At 38.1% G+C, this 18,604-nt stretch overlaps 1 protein-coding gene across 1 annotated transcript in view; it reads right to left on the bottom strand.

Moving 5' to 3' along the window:
• ppfibp1a (PPFIA binding protein 1a) overlaps positions 1-15,092 on the bottom strand; it is a 37,144-nt gene extending 22,052 nt beyond the window's left edge. The window contains exons 1-4 of the mRNA XM_059326283.1: positions 14,952-15,092; positions 4,867-4,946; positions 2,718-2,923; positions 1,308-1,388 (exon numbers count right to left, since the gene is read on the bottom strand). Of these exons, the coding sequence (XP_059182266.1) occupies positions 1,308-1,388; positions 2,718-2,923; positions 4,867-4,930 (351 nt within the window). The 5' untranslated portion in view covers positions 4,931-4,946; positions 14,952-15,092. The remainder of the gene's footprint in view (positions 1-1,307; positions 1,389-2,717; positions 2,924-4,866; positions 4,947-14,951) is intronic.
• Between the last annotated feature and the right edge of the window lie 3,512 nt (positions 15,093-18,604).

The raw sequence follows: 18,604 nt of genomic DNA, 5'->3' as shown, positions 1-18,604 counted from the left end.
TAATCACACAGAGCATATACTGCAGGCCATCCAAGGCCACATAATCACATATATTAAATTACTATATAAATAAACACTACCGCTCAAAAGGTTGGGGTCACATAGAAATGTCCTTATTTTTTAAAGAAAAGCAAAATTTTCTGAAATTAATATAACAGACATACAGTTCAGATATTGTTAATGTGGTAAATGACTATTAAAGCTGGAAATTTTTTTTTCTTATGAAATATCTATTATATATTGTAATCAACCATCACTCCTGTGTTCACGTTTATAGTGTTGAAGGCTCATTGATCATTAAAACACCTGAGCATTATGTTAGCACAGCTTAAAAACTGTTTAGTGCTGATTTGAGAAACAATTGGTACAGGTTAAAATGATTATTTTTACCCTTGTCAATGTCTTTACTTTATTTTCGAATCATTCTGTAACTCATTTAATGAAATTGCTTTCATTGACTTAAAGTCAGTATTTACACACTCTGATACAGTAGGTGGCGGTGGATGGTCGGTTGAATTGAGTATTTAACACACTGACATGTCAGTTTATTTTATATTGGTCATAATCATATAGGTGCACGTACAGATCTATAATAAACAAAAATATACTGACTGAAAAGGTGTAGGCTGAAGCTTTTACTCATGTCACCTACAAAATGATCATACCTGAGTTTTATATCTGTTTATTACCTTGTTTTTAAAAATTCTGATATACTTTGAGAAAAAAATAACATAATTTGAAGAGTCAGAACTGTTTTTGTTCTGTTAACAATTGTGATTTCAGTCAGATTCAGTCAGGGCAGAGCTACAGAAAGTTAAATCATCCATCTTAGCCTTTTGTAAGTTGTTTATAAATTAAAAAACATTTTAAAGGGATCAACATTGATGAGGACTGGATCAGAATTGGTATTGGAGTTCAAAATTCTCACCAAAAATATAAGCTATCAGAAAACCTGATCAGCCTGTAATTATTGTTTTGTTTCGAACTAAGGTATGCATGAACCCAGGGGTCAAAGTTCAACAAGGCATGTTCTATAACAAGGCCACATGGTGATAATATGGCTTAAAATCTGCAGCATTCAGAACTAATCATTTGTTCCCATCCACCAAACTACAAATGTTTCTTTAAATTCTTTTCAATCTGTTGATTCCTTTTCTGAGATAACAGACAAATGAACAAATCATCAAATGGCATTGAGAACATTGTGATTACTCAGACAGCGGCTGTGTACAATACTACTTAATTGCCTATTCAGGAGTAATTGTCCCGCTGCCTTGTAGCTACAATGAGGAGATGTGTTCACAAACCTGAAGAATAAGACACTCTTTGTCACTCTCCAGTCGTGACAAACGTTCTTGGTAGACTGCTTCGGAGCTGTGGCCATTAGTCTGAAACAAGAAACAATACGTGATGAGTTGTGTTTTCGGAACAAATTGCTGCATTTGTTGCATCACTTAAACATGGTTTTCAACTGCTTTTTCTTTTGTATTGAGAGCTGGTGATAAAGAGAGGGGCAGTCTTTAGCTGTCATGTTGAGAGAAGTCCAAATAACAATACAAACCAGCCTTGAGCCACGCAGATCTTCTAATGGGTAGTATAACTATAAAACCTCATCTACAGTGTATGTGCACAGTTTTCCCTTGAAGAAAAGAACGGATACGCGAGTTGAGTTTTCAGAGAAACATGTGAGGGTCGATAGTGTTCTCACATGAAAGTGATTTTGAAAATTGAATCAAAAGCAAATTCTTCTCTCAAATATCACACATGGTGAGACGAGGCCGTGAGGGAAGAAAAACAAGAGCCTCGGCCCGAGTCAACGTGAGTTCTGGAAGATGGAAACTATTTGCAGCAGGACTCCTATAGAAACTCCATCATTCACCAAGCACGTCATAACAGCACTTTTACAATAAACAGTGACGGTATAAGCAACGGAGCACGATGATAAAGAGATGCAGAGCAGATCAGAGGATAATTCATACCAGGCTATCTCTCAAAGACACTGATATCATCACACACAGACATGTGCTGCAACAAAAGATGGCTTAATATGACGTTTCTCATATATTTTCTCACCTCTGGCAAGCAACATAAAGAACCTTTTACACTTCATGCATCTTGTGCTGAAGTGTAAATGCATTCAGGAAGCATTGGAGATGGGTTGAAATCCAATAACTCAAAGAAACTTGGCCACACTCTGCACAGATGTTTAAAAGGTGTAAATGCATCCATCTCTCCAAGACGCATACATGATCTTAACTCTTCCAAAGTGCAATTATGTCAAAAGCTTTTGTGGAAAAAGTCTCTCATAGTGTCCCTGTGATAACAACAGCTCAAGGCTCAATCTTTTAACATTTTTCTTCAGTTCCTTTTAAGGTCTAAATGACTTCAAGCACTTAAAACCTTCCTTGTGTACGAGTTGCTCTATAAATCTGCCTTTCCTTGTCGTGCCTTAATACGACTCATTCCTTTGTTTGTGTTAGTTGATGGATAGTTGTTAGCTTGGGAGCATAATTGTTATTGTTGCAACTGAACTGCTTAAGTGCTGAAATTTTTGGCCGCATTAAATCTCATCTGGCTTTCAAGCGGACACAAGACGCTTGAAATGACAAACATAAATGGTGGCAGGGAGAAAGCGGCTCCATCACAAGTTGAAAGCACTCTTTTGTTACAAGAAAGTCTAAAGTGCACTTTTTAAATTGACTTTTTTTTTTTTTTACCAGTCTTCCCTGCAGCCACTCTGCCAGCCCCTCTGCAGTGGTGTCGGGGATCTGACATCGCAGGTTGTCCCTCTCCTCGTTGTCCATGAGCTCCAGCACTCCCCGCAGGTCCTCCAGCAGGTGCAGCACCCGGAGGCCACCCAAGAAAGGTGAAGTGGGCGACTGGCAGTCAAACAGCCCGTTGGAGTAATCCATAGCCTTGGAGCCTGGGGCGGTAGAGAAGAAGAGTGAGATGTGGGAAAATAAAACACTCTTTATTTCACTTAAATTATCAAGTGAAGTTGTGAAATTACAATAGCTCATTGGGCTGGCTTTCTCTAATGTGTTCAAAATGTAATTCAAATGACAGGCTTTGACAAAATAGTAAAGATTTACTGCCAAAGCCATATTTTGGTGCTGATCTGTGGGTGTGGTGGAAGCAGCATGACTACCCAAAGCTATAAATTTAGTTTTTTGTGCAACTGTCTGTTTACTTATTTTTTCAGGACATGCAAGTTATGTCTGTTGCCACATGCAACCGCACTTCATCATGGTGTGGGTGCCATTAGAGCAGACTGTATACACAAAACTCTCTGTAAGCTTATGACTAGAAATCTTTGTCTGCACAAAGAAAGAAAATATGCCTACATATTCTTTTCAGCGGGTTTATGAAGCTGTGCTTGATTTTTTCTCCCACAGTTAGCCATGAATCAATACAGAGAAGCCTTGAATCATGTGTTTGCATAAAAATAGTTGTCAGATCCAGCAGTTTTTCAGTTAAAAGAACAGCAAGAGAAAAAACACAATTTCAGCAGCCACTGTACAAAGCTTTGGCTAGTTATCACTCCTGTGTGACATCACATGTACCTGTAAACCACCATCAGCAGTGATATCTCAATTATCTCAGCCATTTGACAGGTAATCAAACAACTCATTAGTGAATAGTGCCAATATAAACATACTTTACCAAATGATTGGTCACAAAAGCACAATTTGGGGACATTCAACAGGTTGGGAAAAAAAGAAAATAGCAAACATCCTATTTGATATCTTAATTGGGTAAATGGCCAAGGGCATGCAGCATTTAATTTATTAAAGTAAGTATTTTAATTAGAAGATTTGTATCATACCTCCCCTGAGAACATTCAGTGTTTAAACTGGGAACATTGAGCATATTTTTAGCAATAATTTTACTCCTACTCAGGCTAACATTGGAGCAAATTAACAGCATAATAACTACATTTAGGGAGCTTTCTCTCCGCCCCTGCCTGCATAAACACACAGACACACACAGACACACACACTGGGCAAGCAAGTGTTTATGGGGATTTTATCAAACAACTTGTGATACTGCATAACCAAATAACGATAATTAAATCTTGTCTGATATCTGTGGAAACCATATTTTCAGATTTTTTTCTTGGAAGTGAATACAGCGACGTGTTGACTGAACTAGTGTGCATCATGTTCCCGTCGTGTGCTGCTGCCGACTCCGCACCATCTGTCATCTGTCTTAAATGTCAGCCATAATGAAGATGTCCAACGGTAACAAAGAGCGAGCTAAATAAATAAATATCCAAACAATCATGGCTTCCCCACAGTAGCGATGGACTGGGCTTAAAGGCGGCTGTGGTTTCTGCGGAAACGAGGGGGGACTGGGGGGGGGGATGTCATGTGATCAGCTGCCTTGCTCCCATTGGAAAGGTCAGCGCTATAATTACACACATCAGCGGAAAAGTGGGGACTCTGAAAGTGAAGCCTGCTCTGCTCATCTGCAGCGGCACAAGCACGGAGTGGCCAAAAGTTCCCAAGCAGGAGTTTGTATTCCAAACTCACAGAGCTTGAATAATCATTAGTTTCCGTCACTGCGGGGACAATGGAAACTTTCTCTCATTTCTCATGGTGGAGGAATGCACTGGAGGCAGAAAGGCCCAGTGATCCAGCAGCACAATTCCAGCATTATTCCAAACTTTAATGTAATCCGCCTGGATATACATTAAACTGCAGGTAGAAGTGAAAGTAGAAGGGCACATTGTGTAACAGTCGGCTGGACGTAGTATTTCCAGTTTGCAATTCTAATGGTTTCCAGATGTGGCTAGACCCCATAGTATACCATGGCCACTTAAAAAAAGGACTATGGTCTTATAGTCCAAGTGTACATTGTGGTTACCTGCTATGATCCCATCCATTTGCTCCAAGGCTGCTGCCAACATATCGCTGGCGTCGGACATCATCTTGTGCTCAATGAATCTGAAAAAGAAAAGAAGAAAAAATCAAAGAGGGAAAAGACAAAGATCCATAAAGGACTCTGCAAAAACTCAGACATTAAAGAATAAAACAGTTCCAAAATACTGCAGATGTTCTTTACCAATTCTTAAACTTAAATATGCGTTTGTGGGAGTGAGACAACTTAAGGAAGACTTAACAAGGCCTTGTGATTGATCAAGCCAGAAAAAAGAAGCCATTGTCCAAACAGTTGAAGTTTTGTATATTAAAAAGAGGATGAGGTATAAGTATCTCAATTTAGTTGTTAAATTGCCTTGACGAATGGAAATTTGATCATCTACAGTAGATTTTCATGACTGCTGGGCAGAAAAAGAAGATTGCGTGATTGGATCAACAGCTCCATAACAGCCACTAACAGGACCTCGTGATGAGATTATCTTGATTCCAATAAACAAAACCAAAGACCACAACAGCTCGGTAAAGTAAACGTCACCTCAGTTTTCTCCTTCAAACTTTGCCACGATAAAATATAGAAATGTTTTGACATTTTAGCAAATTGGTCATGCCATGTGTAAATAAAATGTGATTCAAATAAACAAGATAAAATAAAGTCTCGTCATTTAATCCCCATGGACTGTATAAGACACAGATGTAGTCTCCATGAAATCACCCATAGCCATTATGAAGCCAAGTGTATTGGCTGCAGCCGTCGCCATCTTGACAGTGCCCAACTCCCAAAAGCGTGGCTAATCCAAAAATGGGCATTGAGGTGGAACATGAGGGAAGGCTAAATGAAGCCTGGCCCACATTCAGCCCTCACAAAATGTGGCAAAATGTTTATTTGAACGTAAACGGTGGTGTGTTGAACCCTGTTGTGTAAGCAAGCACACCAGCAGGTTTACATACATGTAGCTGCTGATTGGGTAACGCCTCTCACAAGCCCACTAACAAGAAAAAACATTCATTCATTCATTCATTATCCTTAATCTCTTATCCCCACTCGGGTCGCGGAGGGCTGGAGCTGATCGCCAGACTATCACAGGGCTGACACATAGAGACAGACAATCACACTCTCATACACACCTAAGGACAATTAAGAGTTACCAGTTAAACATGCAAACTACACACTGAAGAGCTGCAGGCCGGAATCGAACCGTCTAACCACTAGAAAACATGCCTCAAGGAAACATGTCATTCATCCCGGACAGTATAGCAAAACAGAGCACACCATTTCAAGATTGAACATTCCTCTGGTTGCTAAAATACACCACCTGTCAATCAAAGTGCCCTAACTTTGCTAAATTTGATGTGGGTTGTATAAAAATGCACATCCCCCTTAAAGTTTTTAATGTTTTAGCTATTGAGGCCTAAACTGTTTTTTGTACCAACCCATCACCAACTTAATTAATTTTGCTGTAAAGTTGGGCATTTTAACATGGGGGTCTACAGAGATTGACTAACTTTTGGTGCCAGTCTCAAGTGGCTGTTCAAGGAACTGTAGTTTTTTGCATTTCCAAACTCGCTTCATTTTCAGATCTGAAGGTTGCCACTTGGTAATCCCTAATTCCAGATTGTCAACTGCAACGATTGCCTTCTTTTCTGTGTTTTATGAGGTAGTAAACTGAATATTGTTGGACGGTTGATCAGACAGAACAATTAATTTTATGACACAAACAATGGATTGAAAAAAAATGGGATTGTTGCCATTTTCTGATATTTTACTGACCGGGCAATTAACTGATTTATCAAGAAAATACTCAGCAAATGAATCATTAATTAACATAATGGTTAACTAAAGCCTTAGTTTCCACTATTAACCCTGTTTAGAACATTGTTTTTCTCCCGTAGAAGCATCAGTTTTAAACAACAAAGCCTCCCTGCATATTTTTGCATTTCCATTTAAAAAAACATAACATTGTTATCTCTAACCTTGTTATGGTACAAGCTCTCATTCTTCCTTTTCAAAATGACTGCTGCATCAAATTAACCCTGCAGTCTGTGCCACAAAAAACAGGCTCCCCGAGAGACAAAAAACAAAGTGATCTCCAGGAGTTATTACCCAGAAAGCCTTATTTCCGGCAGTCACGGGTGCTCATGGGCAAGCTCCTATCTAGAATAATGGCACTATTCTCCCAGGGGTCTCAAGCCTTGTAGCATTGGCATGCTCGGCATCTCAAACTTCCATAACAAAGTTGGACAGTATCCCCATGACTGCTGGATTCAAACACTTGTCACATGTCTCTCCGTTGCTTGCCTTGACCACTTATCACTTCAAACTAAATCTGATTTAAAGGGGTTGAGATAGTATACAGTATGTGGAGAGAGGGAGGCTAAAGCCCAGAACTAACAGCATCAAAACAGTGGCTCTACTTGTTCAGAAGTCCCATGGTAGGGGGGTTGCTGGGGCTGCAGAGTTACTTCATTTCCTCTCTCTTAGGGGTCACAGTGTCACACCCAGCAGGGTAAAACACGGGCATTAAGAGTGTAATTAAACCAAACCGGCCTCAATATGAGCTTGGGTCCATTAAAACAAGGAGCCTTTAGTGCTTTGTTGCTTAATTTCGACTACACACTCCACAGAAAGGAGAGTGCGTTTCTTCCAAAACATATTTTTACACTTTATATTTGCTGTACTCCATTAACATCGTTAAGATAAGATACCAGAGTTTTCTGGTAATGTAGACGCACACATGAACCATTTCATGTCATCTAAAAAGAACAAAACAACAGCTTTACAAGTAAATGTTAAGTTCTTGTGGGGTATTCAGGGTGACAGAGTGCTTCAGATATAACTAATAGGTTTTTTTTTCCTCTGCAGGTATTTCCAGAGTTTGGTGGAAAAGGATCACTCACTCTCACACAGTGGAAGCTGTATTTGGTCAGCTGCTTGTTTCCCCCCCATGGGAGACACTTGATGCTTGTTTCTTTTTCAAAAGAAGAGATGTTTTTTTGTTGAGAATCAAAATATTGTTTCTCTGTGTGTGAATCCAGAAAACAACAAATGTCATGGAGTGAGAGAAACACCAGTGTCTTCTATCTTATGTTCCACTCATCTATCCTGCAGTCCCTGTGGTCACGGTGTCACCACGGGGGTAGAGAAAAGTAGGATGAAAACATTTTAAAGATAAAACAAATCAGTGTGTTGCCATAATTGAGGCTGCTTTCCTCCCGTCCCTACAGTCTTGTGATAAAAGCCGCATCAAAACTGGTGTAATGAGTTTTGTGAGAAATGTATTTCAGTAGAAAAACAGGGCTTCTTATCAGCCCGTGTGTAATTCAGGATGTAGGTTTAATTGAAGTTGAAGAAAGAATCAAACCAGTTATCACCTACTCAAATCTTGTGTTTGGTCATGCAGCAGAAAATGGCATTAAAACTTGCCACGTAAACCAGCCTGTCCACTCTTCAGGCCTAAAACACTGGAACCAGGCCCTTTAAAATGCCAGGCTGAGATATTTTCCACTTCTATTCGCATCAGTGATGAGCAGGTCATCCATGAAGAATTTTCAGACCAAAACCTCAAGAGGAAAACCCACAGATGAGGGGCCATCTCTCCACGTGAAGAAGTGTCTGTAACGGTGATTGATAACACCACAGTGTAGGAGTGAGCACTGCACACATTCCTGAGCAGGTTAGTTATCCCAAATACCAAACACTAGTGCCTGGTACTGACGTCCCCGCTGACCTGTGTGACCTCCCTCACTCCACCCTTTGGACAACACCCAGAGGACTTAATTCACATCAGGCTGGTGGTATTTTTCCATGTGTTGATTAAAACCCTGAAAAGACCAAAACCTGCAATGGATTAACCTTCCTAGAGTACCATCTGTATACCCAAGTCCGATATCCTATTCCTCTGTGCCTAAGAGCTAAAGTGTTGTCATCAATAGGGCACACTGTTGCACTGTGTCACATGTTGCTTCATAACCATGAGCGTCATCAGTGGTATTTGGACTAAATACCACACAATTCTGCTGCTGTAAATACCAACCAAAGCACTCGATGTGCATTGATCAATAGTCAATAATAAATGACATTTTTACTCCTGTTTAACCCATTTAAGCAGGGAAAGTATTACCGCATTTCTACCATTAAAGCCGGAAAAGTGGATATGTCGTTTCTTAGTATTTTTAGTATTTTCCACCCATTGTGGTCTCTTGGCCAATGAAATGCATCAGAATACATGTGGCAGTGTCGCAATGCAACACGTTGATTTTTTTAAAAACTTAATTGAAGGTTTGGACAAATAAACTCAACTTCTCATGAAAGCCACAGGTATAAGCTCTCAAATACTTTTTGAATTGCATTTCTATCTGCTACAGAGGCTGAAAATCTATTATTTAGTAGGAAGCGTTGAAACTTCTGTTGAATTTCCAGAAAAACTTCAGGTTTTAGGGGGTTATTTTAAAATTGCCTAGAGGTTTTACAGGCATTTTTTCGAGGCGTTTTAGGCCTAAATGGGTTAAGTAGAGTTTGCTTAAAACTACAGCGGCCAGCTGCTTGAAAAAAAACATTCAACCTTTCTTCATAATATTGAAGATTTTCATAAATATATGTCTGTTATGTCACTACCCATGGTCAGATGAGAGGTAATGCAATGGTGATTTAAGGCGTGTTTCCATTAGGTACTTTTCCCTCTAGTGAGCAGCTATGGGTGTGGCTTAGGAGAGAGGATCCGCCCAAGACAAACCCAACTTCACAGGTTAGCGGCTCAGGTAGCAGCTCAGAAATTACCTGCCTCAGGTAGGTACTTTCTGAGCTGCTACTGACTAGTCAACGCTGATTGAATACGGTTAAGGCGGGATATGATGTGAGTAGAACTCGACACAACCACAACATAACTGTGCCATTTTTTAAAGAAACAAGCAGAGCAGACTGAGATGTGAAAATTGAGAACAGGAAACCAACTCCTCTCCTTCCATGTTGATGTCTTGACTGTTTGGACTTGCCGTGTCGGTCGGTTGTCAGCGTCGCGTCACTGATGTCAACTGTCACTGAATAATCACGTAAGTGTCGCAGAACTATTTAACTTTTATGTTCAAAATGAGGAAAATCAATAAAAACAGTTGGAAAGAAAAAAGAACTATTTACGTCACATTCGAACTCTGTTGGTTAGCTGCTACAAAAGTACCTGTATGGGAACAGAGGCTGAGGGGAACTAACTAGTTGGCGGAACCAAAAAGTACTCAGTCGAAACACGTCCTTGGCTGTGAACTGTGGCGACATTTCTGGAATAAGCGCCAAAAATTGGTTTGGATATCTGGGAAGTTATTTCCAAAAATGCACCTGCAAGTATCGCTTATCAGTATTGGTGCTGCCAAAGAGAACGAAACTGAAATATTAAAGATTGTAACTTTAAACTAAACTATATATTTATGACCTTTATCATGTGATTTACATCTTCACTTGGAATGAACAGGCTTGGGGATTTTTTGGTCTTTACATGAGATTTGTTGACACTAAGAGAACATCAGAATAACACTCATAATAACGTCTTTCATCTCCAAACAGAAATATTCTGTGCAGAAACATAATGGATGAATTGATTTAATATTCTAAAAAAGCTTTGCTCATTTATTTCTGTCAAGACGATCTAACTTCTCCTTACCTTACCTAACCATAGCTGTGTGTAGAAAATGTGAGAATAAAGTAAAAAAAAGTACAAATACAAAAGACACGAATAAGAACTGGTTTAATAAAAGGACTGCTGAAAGCTCTTTCAAATTGACTTCTTTGTTCGACTTAATTTGATGCTTGGTGCTCACAATTCACTTCTCCTAACAGACCATTCATTCCAACCTGTTAAAAAGGCATAAATGACATCCATCTAAATGTATCAGAGAAGTAATAATTCCAAGTCTGTTTTAAAGAAAGAAAAATAAGTCTGAAAATCAAACTTGACTTTGCTGTAAGGTGGTTTTAACATCAACCAGATGTAGAGAGGGCGATATGGAGGGGGAGGGACAATGCATTTGAAACGAAAATAGGCTGGGATTACTTGACCCTATGCTGAGTGGTCGGGCTCTAAATCACACACACATATGGATACACACAAACACACGCCTCTGCTGGTGCCTCAAACAGTCACATAGCCTACTTCCAGCTGTGGTACAGATGTGCAGGACTGAACTGGCTCAGCATAGTAATAGAAGCCACTGTGGCTTTTGTAGGACAGTAAAAGGTCAAAGAATGGTGGGGGACACCGTTTCTTGTTGGATAAATATTAAAATTAGTTGCACAGTTCACAATCTGTTTAAGGCTTCAAATCGCAAAAAACAAAACCACTGTTTAGATTATTCTCCTTACAGCTGGTTTAACCCCTCAAACTCTTAAGTATAAATGGTCCGCTAGTGACTACATTAGTATTTTTGCTTATTATGATGTCATTTGTTGGCACATCTTCAAATGCTTCATATCAATGGTTTTGCATGGTAGCAAACCATAGTAATAACTATTTCTCTCAGTCGCTCTCTGACATTCCTAACAACCTGCTTCTCTGCTCCTTTCTGTGGTGCCAATGTGCTTTTATAACTCAGTTTAGTACTGCACATAGTGTGATGTAATGACGTTATTAAAATCAGACAATAGGCTAATGCAAAAGACAAAGGCCTTAGCTTTTAGCTGCAAAAATAATGAGTGTTCTAGCTGTTATGGTATTTATATTAGATCATGCAAACAATGACCTCCTGCTGCGATTACCGAGCATCGTTCCCTTATATTGGACTGCTATTGGAGTAACGTAATGACGTCATTACTGCAACCAGAAATCGCTGGTACACTTTTGTTTTATTTTGAAAAGCTTTGCTATCCAAGTTACCAAGATATCGATCATCCTTGGTTGAATTTACAGTAGATGACATCAGTTGTGTTTCCATCAACTAATTTCTTTGGGCATTTTGAAGATTCAAATGCGAGAAACTTGATGGAAACACTAAAATTCGATAAAACCTTTAAAAATGCACATAACCGTTTTTACGCTTGCTTGTGGTGGCTTTTGTCTGTTTTTTTAAAAATAGTTAATGCGCTAAACTGGAGATGGAAACACCTATTCTGAATAATCTATTCTGTTTTTCGTTTGTATCTCTACTTCTTCTACTGTTCAGTGACGGATTAGCCTACAGCAATACTTTACACTGCCATCTTCTGACCAAAGTGCGTTTATGCAGCTTTGTTTATTTGCTCCTAACAAGCATTTTCTTTAATTCGACATTTCAAAATGTTGCTTCAAATTCCCTTTGACTTTAATGGAAACATGGCTGATGACATTGGACAGTACCATTAGTTAGTTTACAGTTTTCTGTTCACACTAATTCCCTCATACACTATGCTCTTTCAAGAGATATTTTGACCTTTGCATGAACTTCTGAATAAATTAATTAATCAACTTAATTTGATTAGTTGCAGCACAGCAGTAACAGAGTAGCACTTGAAGACCTAACGTGGACATGAAGCGTGACTTGAGGAAGTCAATCCCACATGAACTCCAACCACCAGTCAAACACCCTGGCTTTGTTTACACTTTCCCCTGAGAGATGGTTCAGTCAGTGGACTCTCAGTATGGGCTGCTGTGAGGTCAGACTGTTTGACAGCAACGACAGCCCAGACTTTAAACTGGTGCAGCGGTGGCCACACTGAGACACTGCACAAACAACTCTTTGTCTCTCAGAGACTCACATGATAGCACAGCGACACTGATCCCAAGTTATTGCAGTTTTTTTCCATGTGGCCCTCAACTACATCACAGTCAGAAATCACACTGGAGGGGAAAAATAATAAAGAGGATTGTGGAAAGGGGGCAGGAGGAACTGAGTAAGAGATCACAGCAAGCCAAGAAAAACTGACTTTCATTGCTTTTGTTATCAAGGTCTTAGCACAGAAGCCCTAGATGTCTTATTTAGGGCATAATTCCTCAGCTGCTGCTGTGAACTGAGACTCAGAAGGTCGACAATAGTGCCTGCAATGAATGAAACCATAAACACAGAGGCATCCCTGCACACAGGAAGACCGTCACTCAGTCCTGTCAGGAAGCATTTCCCGTCACATTCTAGAGAAATGTCTTCCTCTTAGCAAGAAATGGACTTTTTCCAGCAATCCTAGCACTGACTGCACTCATAAAACTAAAAAGCTCCAAAAGCAACTTGTACAGCTCATATATAAACCCTTTTACCCTTTAATTATATTTCTGTGAGGCAAATGTTTCAGATTAAGTTAGGATTTTCATTTCAGAAGCATGTAAACATCCCGATATATCATTTGATTTTAAAGTGACAGCTCCCGTCTTTCAAAATGCACTACCACAAGCGTACTGTACCAAGAATGCAAGGAATGCAGATGTCAAGAAAAAAAAAAGGTGCCTGAGATTGAAAGGCCTGCATTTATCTTTCTGACACGTGGCTTCAGAAAAATAAAGCTCTAAAAACTTGGAAACTTTGGGGTCTGCGCCATGTTGATCTTGCTACAGGTCAGGTTCTTTACAAATACAAATAACGCCAATAATGGACTTTGCCTCCTCTTTACCTGACTGAGCAACAAATAAATGCCTGTTGGCTGAGGAAACAAGATGATTGGTGCCAGGAGATTAGACTTGTTTCTTGAACAATCACTGAGCTGTGTGAAAATGTGTTTTTTATTATGCTACTTCTCCCACTGTAACATCAGATATGGCTGTGCAAGCGAGGGTGTAGCAGCATGGATTTTTCTGAGCAGCCAACCATTAGCCGTGAGAGTGTGGCGGGATACTAATATGGGTATTGTCAGAGACATAAAATCCTTTGTTATGCTTTCAATTCTTTGCCCGGAAGCCAAGACATCATCTTACGCAGAGCAGAGGGCTGCCAGCAGGTCATGCAGTGCCTCAGGAGGGAGGTTTTCCTTGAACAACTTTATACTACAGAGGTATACCCAAACAAAGGCTGCAGAAGCCTAGGATTGATTATGAAAGAGCTGACACTCGACCAGAAGCAGCTTTAAACTGCTGGCTTTGTGCTGGCTGCTGCTGCCTTTTATACAGTAGAAGTGGGCGGAAGCCAAACTGGAGGCTCACCGCAGTGATTCATGAGTTGGCTTGTACATTAATGGACATGTGATGCATAAATTAGCTGTGGCTAAATTAAAAAAACGTTTTCACATACATAATTCAACTTACTGGTAGAAATGATAATCAGGGTTCCCACACCTTTCCCAAAGTCAAGTTAAAGCACTTTTTCAAGCTTTTCCAACACCTTACAGCGCTGGCAAACACTATATACTGTACCTTGATTATTCCACTTCTTCGTTGCTTTAAAATAGATGTTTTTGTGCTTAAAACAACCAAAGTTATTTCTTAAAAATTAAAACACACAAAAGTTTCACGTTTTACACGAGACTTGGCATCCTATATTAAAAAAAAAACATTCAACTCCAAGTGTTTTCAAGGATTTCTAGCATGCATAGGAACCCTGTATAATGCTAATAAATGTACAAAATCTGAGGAAATATTACTTTTACTTCCCTGTGGATAAGTAAGTTTTATATGAGTTTTGTTTGTTTGTTTTTGTTGTTATGAAAACAGCAGTGATGCAATGAAGTTTTTGCCTTGGTTAAGTAATAAAGTGATTCTGCCATGAACAAAACCCTAAAATAATAATAAAAGTCCCAAGAATCCCAAGAATATGAACTAGGGGAAATTCTTCTGATACCAAAGCAAGAAAATCAAATAATACATTAATAAAATTAAACAATAAACCAGAATAACTGCACTCTAATCTACTTTAGGTAACCACAAATAGTGTAAATAGTGTAAGTAACGTTACCCATTAAAATAAATTATAATTAGACACTCAAACTATTACTAATAAGTCAAAATGAGCTAAGCCAACCTATCTGTTAGGTGCGTTAAATTAGCTAACACAAACACTTTGTATCTAGCTACATTAGGTGCAATTAAAAGCAGTTTTAACACAATTAATCTAGCAGCCCGGCGAAACTTGGAAAAACAAACCGTTAAATTTTACTTTGTTCCTAAAGTTCGTAAAAACTTCGGTTTAACTTACAGTTTTCGACCGAGTAGTGTAAAAGAAGGGATCCTGCAGTCTCCGGGGGCCTTATTCCAAACACTTTCTGCACTTTTTCAGAGGAGCTTCATGGTTCACGCACACCTTCCCATTGAATTTCTCTGTGAACTGAAGTTTTCATCCAAACTAAAGGAGCCATTAAGAGCGGCGTCAAGCTCACCAGACGGCCAGGACACTTCCGGGAAGAACGCCTTCAAAATAAAAGCGTAAAATCAAACAATCAATCAATCAGACTTTATTTGTATAGCACTTTTCATACAATGTGTGTGTGTGTGTGTGTGTGTGTGTGTGTGTGTGTGTGTGTGTGTGTGTGTGTATACACACTAATAAATATTAGCAAATAAATAAATAAATAAAAGAGAAGATGTTATAACACTGAGATGCATGAGCAGAAAAATCTCTAAAATTGGTTGAAGTAAAAGCCAAATTGAAAAGATAAGTCTTAAGTTTGCTCTTAAAAAAAAAAAAAAATCAGTCAATTGTTGTTTGTAGGTTTGGGTTAAAAGAGAGCAGATAGCAGTAACAGCATTTTGGTATTTTTCTTTGAAGTGAGGACATTTGCTTGAACTTTTATACCTTAATCGGATTTTATGCCTTAAATTACACTCAAAATACAAGTGCAGGGAGGTGGAGATCATCTGTAACCATATCTGTGAAAAATAGAAAATATTTTTAAAAATCTACTCAATGAATAGAATAATAATATATATCATTAACATTTAAGGCTATCAATATTTATTTTTTATTTTTTTTAAATGTCACTGTTATCGACAATACAGGTTTATTGCAACACGCCTACCCAGAATAAATTAGAGTGGTTATATGCAGATTAAAGGAGGAAAATACAATGCGATCCTAACACTTATCACCTTTTTCTCTCAATTTTTTTTTCCAATTCTCTATAAATTTGTTGATTTTTTCACTGTGAAACAAAAACATTTCTGTCAATTTAAATGTAATTAGTTTGTTTTCTCTCTTTTTTAAGGGACTGAAGTGAAAGAGAACGGATAAACTAACAGCATTTTTGGTGTTTGTTTTTTTTAAGTGAAGAAAAATTCTTTACCTTTTTTTTTTACCTTAATTGAATGAAATATAGTTAAAGTTTGGGACTAAAATTATTTTGAAAGTCCGTACCGGAAACCACATTTGCTATTCCACCGGCTTTACACTGCGCATGCGTTTACCCGAAGACACATCAATGTAGGCAACACCAATACTAAAAAGAATATTTATTTATTTATTACTTTACAAACAGTTGGGGAAACTTCCAAATAAAGATTGAACCACAAAATCCTGGGAATGTTGGAAAGTATATGAAAAAAAAAATCAACAGAAACAATAATATTGTTTTAGGTTAAAACAGATACTATTTGAATTAAACACCAAAATCCCTTGGAGACTATGAAGGCATCACCTTTATGTTGGTATATGTTACCTGTAAAGCCCAAATCAGCTTTATAGCAACAAAAATCCTCTCTGCTGCAGTTTATCTGTCTGACATTGTCTGCTAAACATCTCATGGCAGTAGTAAAAAGGCTTCAGAGCACAAGTGCTGTAATTATGGTGTCTGACATTAATTAGGTGAAGAGTTAACAAAACAAAGGAAATGTGGGAGACATCTCAAGTGAGCTGCAGCCATATCTCAGCTGTCTCAATGCTTTTAATTTCTAATTAAGCAGCTTATTTTTCTCCACATCTCTTCATTTGCATTTCTATGGTTTGATTTAATTTCTATTGTTGAAGAAGTGGAAATGGCTTTTACCTTGATTTACCTCATCAGCGCTCTGAAGGAAAAGTGCTGCTAATTTACTCTAATACAAAGTGTACACACTTTATGAAAGGAATCAGTTTCTGAATTATGTTTTTTATTACAAAGACCTCATATGAACTGCCTTACCTAATGTAACACAAGTTAAAAATCAGTGCTAGAAAGCACATTTACTCAAGCCTGAACAATGTATTGGTTGGCTAATTCTATCGGACGATATTTGCCTATCACAGATATCGGTAATTTAGGTAATTTAGCAAACAATCCAGTGAAAAGCAGCACAGAATAAAAGACAAAAAGCTGCTTTCAGCTATGTCAGCACTATAACACTATGTTCTGACACATCACAAAAAAGTAACATTAAATGCATGTTAGAATAGAAAACAGCACATTTAAACTTTTAAACCTTTAATTAAAGGTTACTTTAAATGTTTCCAACATTATATAAAAAAAAACTTAAACGAAAAATAAGTAGTTTTTATACTGTTTTATTGGAACCATCACTTGAGTAAATGATCAGATATTTCTTTAAATTAAAAAAAATCAAAATAATTTGCAATGAATTATGAGCATTTTTGGTGTGTGTTACAATGTTAAGAAATATTAAATGAAATATAAATTATAATATTAATTAAAATATAATATTAAATTAAATTAAAATTAAATTAAAATATATTTAAAATTAAAATATTTACTTTAAAAATTTGAAAATTTGACAATTTTTAGACACAACAAAATAGGAAAAGCTCACTCTACATCTATTTAATTGAATGTAGAATAGGTGCATAGGAAAGTGAAGAGGGAAAAAAGAAGAAGACTCAACACTGTCTAACTTGTTTTTATTTTTTAAAAACACTTTTTAATGACCTGATGAAGGTCAAGCACCAGAAACATTACAATAAATGTATGTATTGCAAGTCAGACAGTGTGCAGGAGTCTTCTAGACAAAGTTCAAGTTTACATTTATATAAATTGCCATCCCATAGATATAAACAATGAAATGTAAACAATGAAAAGTGAAGTGCAATCTCCTGATTTTAGATTTTATTTTCTGTTTTGTTTTTTGTTTTTAAATCATTTTGTATCTGTTTCTTCTGTTGTTGTAACACTTAATTTCTCTCCTGCAGTTAAACCAACTCTTATCATGTCTTTAATGCATCATAGACGGACAGGACAGTATATAAAATAAAGTAAAAACACTAAATACAGGGCAGAATATAAACATTTTGGACTGAACGGACCGACTGTGAAAGCTACATATAATAAGTAAACTCCTCATAGTATCAGGAATCATGGGCTGTTACATTTTTTATAGCATCAGCAAGAACAAGAGAAGAAGTGATGCGATAAGTGAAGGGCAGTTGACAAAAGAGTTAGCGGAGCTCTAATAAAGTGGCCGGTGTGTGGGCGGGCGGGTTCTGAGGGAGCAAATTGACAGCAAATCACATTAGACTGGGTGCAAATTAAAAGCCCTGTTCTTAGCGAGGAAAGGTCACAGTCATTTTCAGTCCATTTCAGAATAATCACCTGTTGTTTGTCAGAAAGAACATCAACGCTGTAAGTCTCCTGATAAATGTTTTCTCACACACTCTCCATCAGTTGGAGGTGGAGGTGAGGAGGAGGGGGGTCGAGGTGAGAACACACACCAGCAGGGGGCGTTAGAGGTGTTTTCATGATCTCTGGAGTGTGTTCTGACTGAGTGAAGTAGCCTTGACTTTCTCTCATAATAAGACAAGTGCATGTAATCTACTATAGGCATGATGTAACAGGTTGTGCCTGAAGCAGAGGCACTGCAGGAAATTTGTCTCCTTGACTGCAGACTGGAGAAAACACTCGAAACAGCACTGACAAACAACATGATAGA

Source organism: Centropristis striata, chromosome 22, assembly GCF_030273125.1.
Source record: "Centropristis striata isolate RG_2023a ecotype Rhode Island chromosome 22, C.striata_1.0, whole genome shotgun sequence".
NCBI classification, from domain to species: domain Eukaryota; kingdom Metazoa; phylum Chordata; class Actinopteri; order Perciformes; family Serranidae; genus Centropristis; species Centropristis striata.
Note: the sequence above shows the minus strand (reverse complement) of the source record. Positions and strands in the feature narration are given on the sequence as shown.